Source organism: Bos javanicus, chromosome 5 (genome assembly GCF_032452875.1).
Source record: "Bos javanicus breed banteng chromosome 5, ARS-OSU_banteng_1.0, whole genome shotgun sequence".
Lineage (NCBI taxonomy): Eukaryota > Metazoa > Chordata > Mammalia > Artiodactyla > Bovidae > Bos > Bos javanicus.
The window spans coordinates 74,045,385-74,058,131 of NC_083872.1; the positions used below are offsets into that span (position 1 = coordinate 74,045,385).

General features: G+C 44.4%; 1 protein-coding gene across 5 annotated transcripts in view; it reads left to right on the forward strand.

Moving 5' to 3' along the window:
• Nucleotides 1–480: 480 nt before the first annotated feature.
• HMGXB4 (HMG-box containing 4) overlaps nt 481–12,747 on the forward strand; it is a 35,716-nt gene continuing 23,449 nt past the window's right edge. For 2 of the 5 annotated variants that reach the window (XM_061417247.1, XM_061417250.1), the window contains exons 1-5: nt 490–587; nt 5,334–5,433; nt 6,078–6,226; nt 6,483–6,561; nt 7,347–8,305. In XM_061417247.1, coding sequence (XP_061273231.1) covers nt 5,403–5,433; nt 6,078–6,226; nt 6,483–6,561; nt 7,347–8,305 — 1,218 coding nt within the window. In that variant the 5' untranslated portion in view covers nt 490–587; nt 5,334–5,402. Of the gene's footprint in view, nt 588–1,098; nt 1,209–5,333; nt 5,434–6,077; nt 6,227–6,480; nt 6,562–6,668; nt 6,784–7,346; nt 8,306–12,747 lie in introns of those variants that run through there. The other 3 variants (XM_061417249.1, XM_061417251.1, XM_061417252.1) reach the window with 3 other exon arrangements.

Genomic DNA, 12,747 nt, shown 5'->3' on the forward strand with positions numbered 1-12,747 from the left:
TTATAAAGATACATTCTGCCTACCTCACCCCAAATACGCCAATCTTCTAAATGCAGATGCTAAATTCCAGACAAGCAGCACTGGTATTAATCTGCACGATTTTGCAAAGACAGAAGTTATTGTATAAAAATATCTTGAAGGAAACAGCAGGGTTTTTCGGAAAGAGCACTTCAGTAAAACTCAAAAGTCTTAGAAGTGGCTGGTAGCCTGTCTTGCACTCCAACTACCTGTGTATCCTTGGGCAAGTCACTTAACCCCTCCCTCTGAACCCCATTTCTGATCTGTAAAATGTGACGGAACCTACCTCACAGAGATGCAGTGAGGATCAAATGCTGTCCTGTTCGTAAAGCTTCTAGCCCAAGCCTGACGCAGAACTAATTCTTATTACAGACTAGCTCCGGGGCTCAGCAAGCACAGCATCTCATTCGATGCGCTCGGCGCTCTTGCACCAGCGGGATTCCCCTTCCAAAGCAGAGTCTGCGCTCTGGGCTCGACTGAGGCTCCCTGGTCGCTCGCGCTTTTCTCTCCTTCTCCAAGATGGCGGCGGTCGGCGGCGCTGAGGCGGGATCCGGGCGAGCCTAGTGAAGGTAGCGGCGAGCGGAGCCCCCACGAGGCCGAGCTAGGCCCCCACCCCCAGGCGGCAGCGGCCCCGCCCCGCCGCCACCCGCCGCCTCGGGCCGCGACACCGCCCCGAGAGCGCCCCGGGCCCCTCGCGGCCTAGCCCAGGGGCCGAGCCGGGGACTGGAGTAGCGGCCGCAGTCCGCCCCCGGGAAGGGGCTGGAGCGGGCCGAAGGAGGAAGGCGGGCGGGAGCTGTTCAAATGGGGAAGGCGGGAAAGTGCGGGCCGGGAGGGGGCGTGCGGCCGCCCCGGGGGCCCGCGGGCCGAGGCCGCCCCTCCCCCTGCCCGGCCGTCTCCGCCCTCGGGGGCGCCTAGAGCCTCCGGGACGCGGGAACCCGGGTCGCAGCCTTGCGGCTCAGGACCCGGGACACGGTCCCTGGGCTGTCAAGGGGCAAGGGAGCCGGGGTGACGGGAGGGCTGGGGCGCGGCTGGCAGGAATGGATGCGACGAGCTTTCTTTTTTTTTCCCCTCTTCGCCCAGCTTTGTTGAACTAGCTGTTGCTGCAAAACTGCCAAGAGAATCCCGTTGGTTTGCCGTGGGGACCACAAAAATGGTGGTCTTGGGGGCTCTTTGTAGCAATAACCTGTGTGGTATGTAATCATTGCGTGCGACCCAGTTTGAACGTGCCTTCCTTAGTGGGATCTGCTCCATCCAGACCCATTTTAAACCCAAAGCTGTTTACTTGTAGGTTTCACTTAATTTTTCTATCGGGCAGAAGAGAACCATCTTATCTCTCTGCTACCTGATGGCTAAGTTGGTGGCTGATTATATTACCCCATAGCAGAATTAAAAAAAACAACCACTGAATCTAGAGTAGAGCCTGTTGATTGGATAAGGCTTGTCAAAATTTGTACCGCTGGGTTTTTTTGGAAATGTGTGTTGTCAGCAGATCTGTGTGGTGGTCGTGGTTCCGCTCAATTGCACCCCAATGAGAGGATTCAATCCCCACCCCTGGCTGTCGGGATCTCTGCAGTTTCCAGAGCTGGCAGGGGCTGTGAGTGCTGCATAGGTAGGTTCGTGGAGAAGGGAGTGGCAAGAATTACCAGGCTCTGGGTTCTGAGATTGGAGGAAATCTGGGCGAAAATGAGAAGGCATCCCCTGCTCCTATCCTCAAAGTAACAACAGCAGCAATTCAGAAACTGGCAACAGCTGTATGTGCATCTTCCTTTTCCTGCACCGACTGGCAGCTTGAGTTCCTGAAAGAAGGGCTGGAAGAAGAGAACGTGGAATCTTGAAAATTTTGAAAAAGGCTTGCCTCCTGAACTGGACCCGCGCCTCAGGATTTCGCTTACTGCCCGGGTTTCCGAGGCTTACTTTGTCTTTTTCAAAACACACTTACATTTTGGGATGAAGAAGCTTGCTAGTGAATGCTGGGGCTGAGATGACCTCAAAACACCATCTCCTGAAACTTTTTTTTCCAAAGTACTTTTAATTTGGGCTTTCAAAATAACAAAGTACTATGTCTGATGATTTCCCCTTTTTTCCTGATTGCTTTGATAACTCCGAAAGCAAAGCCTAAACATCACCATATACTTACCTACAAGTGGAAGAGTAGCGCTGTCTCCTTTTTTCATCTCTTGAAGAGAAGTCCACAAGTTTGATAATTCTCACCTTCCAAAAGTACACGTTTCATGATGACATATTTCTTACTTCCACAAACAACATAAATAATGAACTTTTACTTCTGTTGTCATTTCTTAACCCACTGAGAGGAACATAATTGTAAAATTATCCTACCTTTTGAAGTTGACAGTTTTGAATTCTACACACACCAAAATTTATGGAGTTCCGGAGAATGAGTTTAAACATCGAAATGAGTTTTTACATTTGCCAACATTTAATGTAATTATGGCCTCTGTTTTCTAATGTGAATATCCAGCCTAATATTTTTCAGTTTCATTAATCCTCACAATCTGCTGCCTAAGCCTGGACTCTGAATTTATCATGGATAATGTTCAAGACCTGGAAAGAACATCAGGAGAGTTATCTTATATAAATGTTGCCCTAACTTTGCCTTTCCTCCACACTGTTGCTTGAGACTTCTTTATCTGGTTTCATCTTCCTTCTATGAGTCAGCATCCAAAACTAACCCCTGGGCTGCAATAATATCCTCACTTGAAAGAACCTACAAGTTCAGGGTCCATCAGTCTGCCCAAGCTGTGAGTGAGTGAGACCATTGTATCTAATTTTAGTTTTCTAAGCTCTTGACCGTCCCAGTTCTTTACTGAGTTGGACTTGCCTTCAGGCCCCGTTCATTTTTTACTATAGGTTGTTTAATCTTGTAATTTATAAATGCTCCTCCTGTGTCTTTAGAATAATAGTAGCAGACCTGATTGTAATACAAAATGCCAACACCAGCACACGTTTTCTGTGCTGTTCTGTGCCTCTGAGGATCAGCTCCTAATTTTCTGTTCCCTTGTACAGTTTTTTCATCCACTGGTTGTTTTTCAAAGCAGTTAAGAGACCATGAGTGCCTTTTCATAGTCCAGTAAGTGACATCATTGTTTTCTTTCTGGAGCTGTCTTCAGAACTACTTACTCCTATTCTGACTGTTAGTTGTTCAGCTCTGTTTTATGTTAGTTTTGATATTTCCAAAGGGAAGGCCTGGTTATAAGTCTCAGGACCTGCCTTCACTTCATACAGTAGAGCATTTTGTTCTTGACCACAGATTGGTGGCCGCATTGGCGTTGAATATTTCAGATTTTTTTGCCCATTATTTCTCAAAGGTTCTTAGCCAGAATCCATTTGGCATGGAAAACATTTAACTTGAGGTCACAAGTTGTGCTATTTCTTGGCATTATCAGCCTATGAAAATGAATGGGGTCCATATACTCTTCTAATAAACTTACTATGCTTTAGTGCCAGTGAGCAGATATTCTGTTTTTAAATGAATGGATGTAATTCCCTATGATGATGCTTCTCCTCTGACCCCTCCTGGAGTTGCACCATGTGGGTGGACAGGGGGCAACAGTAATTTCTATTTGAGAAAGTTTAACGCTTAGTATTGGAACATGGAAAACTGGCTATATTATGAATTTCTACATGATACCCAACCTCATATCCCCATAATTTCCTGTGAAAAGCCCTTTGAGTAAGCAGTTCTCCAATTATTTGTAAAAAGAACCAAGTTCATTTCATTTTTCCACTTCACTCAAGCCTCTCTTACCTTGACCAAGTCCATTCTTCTTTCCATTCCTTAGGGAAGTGGAGAAATGCTTTTTTACATTTCTGAATGTTACTTGTAAATCGTTCCTGGTAATACTTCTTTTTCTATTTTCAACATTAACTTATCTGTGCATTGCATCTTATCTGACTTGTGCAAGTAGGTCTTTTTTCTTTTGGTTTATTTTAAATGTAACTCTTAGGAAAGTTGCCCTTGTTCATTCATCTTTTCTTTCCTAAAAGTTGCATACTTCACAATTACCTGTACCTTCCTCAAAGGGATTGTCAATATCTCGTTGAAGTGTCCTTCAGCATTTCTAAACCCCACTGTCGTTATGAAGGTAAAATATAAGTAAATAATCAGATCAACTTTTAAGCATTTCACTAACAGAATGAAGACATTTTCAATATATTTAGTATATAAAATTTAAACTTCCTGCAAAAACTTTTCCTGCAGGAATTGTGACATTGCCTGTCCTAAAAATATTTGAAGAACCTTACCTTCCAGTGCAGTTTATGGCTTGTCATCTTCACAGTCAAAATGGACATATAAAGTTGAATGCCAAAAAAGTAATGTTAATGAATTTAAAGCAGTATTTAGAACACTTAAATTTTAACAGTTCTTCAAATTAGTGAATATCTTAATAATGATAAAAATTCCATCACCAGTGGACAGGTGGCAATTCCTCCTTATTTTCACCTGTGAAAGTGAAAGTTGTTCAGTCGTGTCCGACTCTTTGCGATCCCATGGACTATACACTCCGTGGAATTTTCCAAGCCGGAATACTGGAGTGGGTAGCCTTTCCCTTCTCCTAGGGATCTTCCTAACCCAGGTCTCCTGAGTTACAGGCAGATTCTTTACCAGCTGAGCCACAAGGGAAGCCCATTTTCACCTGTAGCCTTTAAGAAAGGCTTGATGGCATTAAAGCTGTTTTATGGGCAACTAATATAAGAAGTGTGCCTACTTTTACACTTCTGTGATTTTGAGCAAATTCAAAGAGCCCAACAAAATACACACCAAAAAATTATGCTCTCAAGATCTTTACTATCCCTGTCATCATTTCTGCTTAAACTGCAATACAACAGATTTTAGCCTGTCACCAGTTCAACCAGTAGGATGTTGTGGTCTCAAATGCCTGGCATGATCTGTCTTCCTCTGCATCCTGCTTTGTCTGTGCATTTTGTGACCGTAATTGAACCTAACCCTGACTTCATGTCGGCTTTCACCCTGTCTCAGTGTTACTAGGCCTGTTGGCATTTCACAAGTTCTCATGAATTTTTGAAGTTTTTTTTTTTTTTAATGGGAGGTATTTTATATACTTCCCCAACTGACAGCTTTAATTCATGAATCAAATCGAATTAAGCTTAATGCACTTGCTACAGCTTCATCCCTAGTATATTTACAAACAGAAAGAGGAGGTGGTGACAAGACCCTCCTTTATTCCTTGCTGCCCTTCCAGTCCGCCCTTGGATCACTTCGCATTTCCACCTGGACGGTTGCTTCTCCACAGTGATTTCGCATTACAGGCGGGTTTTCCTTCTTTGTTTCTCAGACCTGGTCCTGTAGACGGGAAGGAGCCTGGACACAGGGACCCCATTCTCAAAGGCCCTGCAGGACCGCCATGGCTTATGATGACTCCGTGAAGAAAGAAGGTATGACCCCTTAACCTGAGAAGCATTCCAAAGAGGGTGTCCTCTTCAATCCTTGCAGCCCATGGACATAGAGACCAGGACTGGCCATCACAGCCTGGACTCCCAAGTGATGACCCAGAGCACTAGTAAAACTTCACATCATCCCCAGACTGGGCCCATGGAAACGCAAACTGGGACAGGGTTCTAACCCGAGAGTCTGAGCCATAAGTCTCTAGTCTATGGGGTGATCCCCAGCAGCACTCGTGGTCCTTGCCAGCTCCAGTGTGCAGGAGCCTGGGGATAGGAACCACACAGTGGACGCCCACAGAGCAGCACAGCACATGAATCCTTATTCTTTTCAGCCTTACCTCTGCAAGTCCGTGTCCACCTGCCAAACCACAACCAAGAAACCATGTTTCAGGACGCACCTTGGGCCTTTGCATAGCATGGAAGCATTGTTTCTTCAGGTCTGATTCTTATTTGCAGCCAACTCGTCAGGACATAATGCTCACCCCCTCGGATCTAGCCCTGTGTTCCAGTGGACTTACCAAATGACATGATTCTAATTCGGAAATGGAGGGACTGTTGCATTTCATGGGTGGTGATGCAGTCGTGACTTACTTGACTTTCTCATTTCCTTTCCCAAATGAACCTGTGCTTCTCAGATTGCTTTGATGGTGATCACAGCTTTGAGGACATAGGGCTAGCTGCTGGCCGAAGCCAACGAGAAAAGAAACGTTCTTACAAAGATTTTTTGAGGGAAGAGGAAGAAATCGCTGCTCAGGTCAGGAATTCTTCCAAGAAGAAATTAAAGGTAAATTCTAAACATTTGAATTAGGAATGTTTAAACTAGTTCATAGCGTGTTTCCTAGTATTCGAAGAAAGATGCTTCTTTGAAAAACGTTTAAAAAGAAAGATAAGCATCATTCACATCTTTTTTTTTTTTTACTATTTCCTGTGTGGTACTTTATTTCCAAAGTCAGAAATCGTCAGAAAACAACATTGGTTCCAAAGTGCCTGTGCCTCATCGTCTTATTCGTTGCTCAGTTCTCCTTCCTCTTGAATTCTAGGACAGTGAGCTTTACTTCTTGGGGACGGACACGCACAGGAAAAAGAGGAAGCACTCCTCCGATGACTACTACTATGGAGGTGAGGCTGGGGAGCGGCAGCAGGCGGGACAGACGCTTCACTGGTTCTTGGAGTCGGGGTAGGGGAGAGAGATCCAGATGTTGCTGACTCAGTGGCCTATTTAACAGGACAGTGGTTCTTGTTCTGAGTGCCGATAAACCAGTGTGAAGGAGGAGAGAGGTGGAGGGCTGGTATTTTGGAGGATTCAGCATAGAAGAACAGTCTTCATTTGTGATACACCAGGTACCAGGTTCCTTCTCCCCCCAATCATCCACTTATCTTGCGCCCATTGTTATTAGCATCCCTCTTGCCATTTGTAGTCCTGGGCCCTCCAGCCTGCGCCTGTGGGTTCCTTCTCACTCCAGCGCGTATCCACTCACAAGACCAGCTTTTCTGAGCTATATTATGCACTTAGCTGACGAGACCGACTCTTTGCTAGAATGGATTTGTCCTGAACCCAGAAACAAATGAGGCTTTGTCTTCAGCGTAATCTAAAGTTGTAACTACGCGTAACCCCGCAGCCACAGTCCATCCTTCTGAGCATGCTGTCTTTGGTGGCTTGTGAAGACTCAGTGAAGAAAAACATCTTGAGTGGCAAGAACTGTCTTCAGGGTCAGAGGCAGGATCTACCAAGCCAAGAAGCACGTGGGCATCATCTCTGAATGTTTACAATCAGTTGAAGGGCCTCCCCTCCAGTCATTCCTGTTAGCCTCTTCCTCATCTTAGTTGGGGGTTTTTGGTGAGAGAGGAAACTTGCTAGAAGTTACTCTGCTATAGGGACAATTACTTCTCTTGATTACTTCTAGATATTTCGTCTTTGGAGCCGTCACAGAAGAAAAAGAAAAAGTCCAGCCCACAGTCTGCTGATACAGCTATGGACCTATTGAAAGCAATCACTTCCCCTCTGGCCACAGGGGCCAAACCCTCCAAAAAGATAGGAGAAAAGTCGTCCAGTTCCTCAAGCCATTCGGAGAGTAAGAAGGAACACCACAGGAAGAAAGTCAGCGGAAGCAGTGGGGAGCTGTCCCTGGAGGATGGCAGTTCCCACAAATCCAAAAAAATGAAACCGCTCTACGTGAACACAGAGACACTGACCCTCCGTGAGCCTGACGGCTTAAAGATGAAACTTATCCTCTCGCCCAAGGAGAAGGGGAGCAGCTCCGTTGACGAGGAGTCTTTTCAGTACCCCTCTCAACAAGGGACTGTGAAAAAATCTTCTAAGAAGTCAGCTCGGGATGAGCAGGGTGCTTTACTCCTAGGACACGAGTTACAGAGCTTTCTAAAAACAGCCCGGAAGAAGCACAAGTCATCCTCAGACCCACGTTCATCTCCTGGCCCCGAAGGCTGTGGCTCTGAGGCCTCCCAGTTCCCAGAATCCCACAGTGCTAACCTTGACCTTTCAGGGCTGGAACCTATCCTGGTAGAATCAGACTCCTCCTCTGGCGGGGAGCTAGAGGCTGGGGAGTTAGTGATCGATGATTCTTACCGGGAAATCAAAAAGAAAAAGAAGTCAAAGAAGAGCAAAAAGAAGAAGGACAAGGAGAAGCATAAAGAGAAGCGACACTCCAAGTCCAAGAGGAGTTCGGGGCTTCCCCCTGCTGCGGTGGCAGGAGAGGTCCCCGTGCCGCCTGTCCCCGCTCCCAGCCTCCCGTACGCCGGAGCCCCCGCCCCGCCCCCGCCACTTCCCAGCCTCCACACAGACGGGCACAACGAGAAAAAAAAGAAAAGAGAGGAGAAGGACAGAGAGAGAGACCGAGGAGAAAAGGTAAGGCATGTTTTTAAGTATGACGGAGGACAAGAGGTGAAGCAGGTTTTTTCCTTGACCATAGTAAGTGGACTTGGAATTAAGCAGGTGAACCATTGGGAATGTAGCAAGATAAATCCACTGGAACGATGCAAAGTATAAAATAGTGCTGGGCTTCCCTGGTGGCTCACGAAAGAACATTGCAGAATCTCTAGTCCACTTTTTTTTTTTTTAACAGAAGCAACAGTTCTACTGAAATATAAATCTGATGGCTTAGATGGTAAAGAATCTGCATGCAATGCAGGACACCCGGGTTCAATCCCTGGGAACACCCGCTGGAGAAGAGATGGCTACCCACTCCAGTATTCTTGCCTGGAAATCCCACGGACAGAGAAGCCTGGCTGGCTACAGTCCATGGTTTGCAAAGAGTCAGATACGACTGAGCAACTAACACGTTCACTCATAAAATAGTACCAATGGTACAGAAATAGGAGCCATCTTAATTATTCATGGGTTTTCATGAGAAAGTTGTTCTCCCACTGTGCCAAGCATGGGTTTAGAAATACCAAGGTTTTTTTTCTGACTGGCCCTTGGAATTCATAGAAGGAGCCAAACCCAATTTCTTTTACTCAGCAGTGCAGTCTGCCTAAGGCAGTTGAGAGAGATGAAAAGGTATTCATTCTGTGAGTTCATCTTGAAAAACAGATTTTTTAAATTAGAATGACAAAATAAGGTAATGGCTTCCCACTAACTGATATTGGCTATGATGCGGTGTTCTTTTTAGTGTCAGAGATGTGTTCTGTCACCGTGTGAGTGCTTTCTGTGTGCCAAGACCAGTGCTGCCATATGAGTTAAGAGGTGGGAAGAGGAGCAAGGGGCCTATAGCTCTTGATCTCAGGAAGCTCACCATTTACTGAGAAGAAAGGAATAGAAATCAGATGCCTTGGTTTGATTTCTGTCTCACAACTCAAGAAATTTTCTAACAGTTACAGGTTTCCTTTAAAAGATAAACTTTTTCCCCCCAGTTATCAAAGTAGCATGTTATTTGTCTAGAAACTTAGAAATTCAGAATAGTAGAAAAAAATCTATCATAGTTTTTACCACCCAAGGACAACCATTTTCTTCCTTTCCCCTGCAAAGTTAAATGTCAGGTAAAATCAGAAAAAAAAAGCAACTAAGAAAGAGAAAATCAACTATATTAAGAACATAGGATTGGTGATTTCATTTCGGCCTATAATTGAGGCACAAGTTATTTTCCCCACTAGTAAGATTGCTGTTTAAGAAAATATACAGATCAGAAAGAAAAAAACTGTACCTTCTGATCTAAGGATCATCAAGAACTGGACAAATTCCAGGGCAGGTTTTATTCATTGTTTATTCCAAAATTATTTCACAAAGTGATACATTTCCTGTGTAAGATACTGTTTATTCCAAGAATTTCCACTCTAGTGATACATGCTAATGCCATTAATTAATCTCCTAGTTAAATGTGAGGAAGGCAAGGTGATCACAGAAAGCTTGAAGGAGAAAAAGGTTAATCAGCGGAAGGGCATGGAGGCAGAGAGATGTTTAGGAAGCAGGACAGCAAAAGAGCTGAACTCCGGTCCTGTGTTTCCAACTCTCTGATAATATTTCTACCTGAACGCCTTGGCTACCTCAGACCGTGTGTCACTCACGAAGCTCATCGCCAGACCCCTAAGCCTGCCTCTCCCCCTCCATCGCTTCCTATAATCCTCATGTCCTACCAGTCAACCGAGACTCAAATCTATATGCTTATTATTTTTCTCAGTACTTTATTATGAAATTTTTCAAGCTAAAAGCATTAAAGAATTATACAGTGAACACCATATGCCACCCATTGAGATTCTGTAGTTAGTATTTGGCCATTTGCTTTGTCATCCATCCATTTATCTTATCTTTGTTAATATATCTTAAAGTAAGTTGTATGTATCATACACTTCACCCCTAGACACTTCAGTTTGCATATCATTAACTTAAGCTCAATATTTGTCTTCTGGGCTTTTATTAGGTAAAATTCACATATGGTAAAAATGCACAAATGTTAAGTATACCGTGTGATGAGTGTTGATATGTTCACACACCTATGTGACCAAACCTCTATCATGATACAGGTACTACCCTCATCACAGATACTCAGAGGTATTTCTCGTACCCATTCTCAGTCAGTCCCACTTTTTCTGATGTTTTTTTCCAACCTTATAGTTCACTTTTACATTTCCCTCCTCTTAAGGATTGAGCCTGATATTCTTCCTTTTTAATAACTTCCACACTTTTATGCCCTCTATCACCACTGCCTCATCTCTCTCAGTACTTAATGTAATAAATAGCCCTCTTTCCATCTCTTCACCCATGCAGTTAATTAGTCTTACACTGATGCCAGAATGAACTTAAGTATCACTTGATGATGACAGTTGTCTGCTCAACATCCTCAGTGAATTTTTACTGTCTTCATGTTAAACCATAAACTCCAGGGGGACCGAGATCATGTCTGCCTTGCTGTCCACTCTGTCCCTAATACGTAATCTGCAGTCTGGCCCATTGTCAAAAATCAATGAATGCTTGTTGAATGAATAAATATCAAAGTCCAAACCCTTGCCCAAGCATTCATAATGGTGATCTAGCCTGAAGCCTCGCTTTCCAGCTTTACCTGCTAGCAGTCTGATTTGCATGCAACTGTGCAGAAACCAGACTTGCTCCTCACAGTCTGACCTCCACTCCTTGGATTGTATTTTGCAGTGACCTTCTTCCCCTTATTTTTTCTCCTTCACATATTGAAGCTCTGCTTCCCTTTCAAGACCCAATCAAACGCCACCTCCTCTAAGATATCCTGACCCTCCAGTTATAAGTAACTAATGAATTCCCAGAACACCCTTGCTATGGGCAGTTACTGCACTTATTTTCTTCTTTATATTGGATTTGTCTTTGTGTGTATTCCATTTCCCCTGTTGAAGATGGTAAGCTCCTTGAGGATGTTTTAGCTCCTTAGGGACTCTTTTAGCCACCTACTGTGATAGCTTTCAACTCCTCAATGTCCTTGGTAGGCATTTTGTGACACATGTCAAATGAATGAATATGTGGGTGAAAACAGCATCCAAAATGTAGGTTGTAAACAAATGGTAAAGAATCTCCAATGCAAAGTGAGAGATTTGGCCATGGCACTTTGGGTTCTGAGCAGGGTTTAAATATGCGGTAAATGATAATTTAAGAATAAAATGATGAAGCTATACCTGGTGGCTTAGACCGAGGAGAGACTTGAGGCAAATCACCCAGGAAGTTACTATAGTCAGAGGTCAGTAATGAAAGCCTGTTAGAAATAGAATTGAAGAGACAGATTCAGGAGAGACTCTGAAGGAAAAAGTGACAAGATCTGGCAGCTGGGCTTGGCTCTGGGGAGCCAGAAACATGAGTGAGTACATAGGTGTCCCTTTAGGTTTTGAACCTGGGTGCCTGGGAAGATAAAATTATAATCTCCTCAAGGGTGAGGACTTTTTTATAACTCCCCCAAGTGGTGAGCGGTTGCTAGTGAAAAATGAATTTGAGTTTATAGCAAAAAGTCTTACTATGAATCAGTATTTGATTGTGACTGTCCACAGCTGAAACCTGATTACTCTGAATGTAATTCTTTATTTCTCCAACAGATTATTTATGGGACATACACTGAGTTTTCACTGTGTGTGAAAATTTCCATGGAGCTTGAAAAAAATACAAAATCCTTCCCTGGGCTTTGTTTCAGTATAAAAAAAGAACTATCTGAGGGACTTTCCTGGCGGTCCAGTGGTTAAGACTGAGCACCTCCACTGCAGGGTCCATAGGTTTGATCCCCGGTTGAAGAACTAAGATCCTGCATGCTACTCGGTGTAGCCAAAAAAAATAGAACTATCTGAAAATTCACCTCAAGATAGAAAGGAAGGCTTCAGGAACAGCTTTCCCTTGGCCTGCAGGAAATACACATGAGGAGCTCACTGTGGAAGTGTGGTAGGCCTCCGTGTGCCCTTTCTACCCTAGGTTCTGTGACCAGGACAGCAGTAAACATGGAGAAGCAAGAAAATGTCTGATTTGGAAGAAGAAGAAAAGTTAGGTGTAGATTCCAAGACAGGAATCTAGAGATTCAGCAGAGCTAAGTGTGTGGTGAAGCTAAGTGGTGAAGAGCAAGGCCATGGAGCCAGCCCCGTGGGCTCCATTCCTGGCTCTGCCACTCAGAAGCTGTGCAGTGCTGGACATGTTGCATAACTCCTCCATCTATAAGTTGGGGGTGAGGATGGACCAACCTGGTAGGGTTGTTAAGGTTCAGTAAGGTGATACATGGAGAGGTGTTTAGGGCCTCTGTATGCCAAGGCCCTCTGGGGCACCAATAGCAAACTCACAGGGGTACCATGGGATTTTTTTCAACATTAAAATTTCAGGAGAAACAGCCATATATGCCATCTGTCAAGTACCTTCTG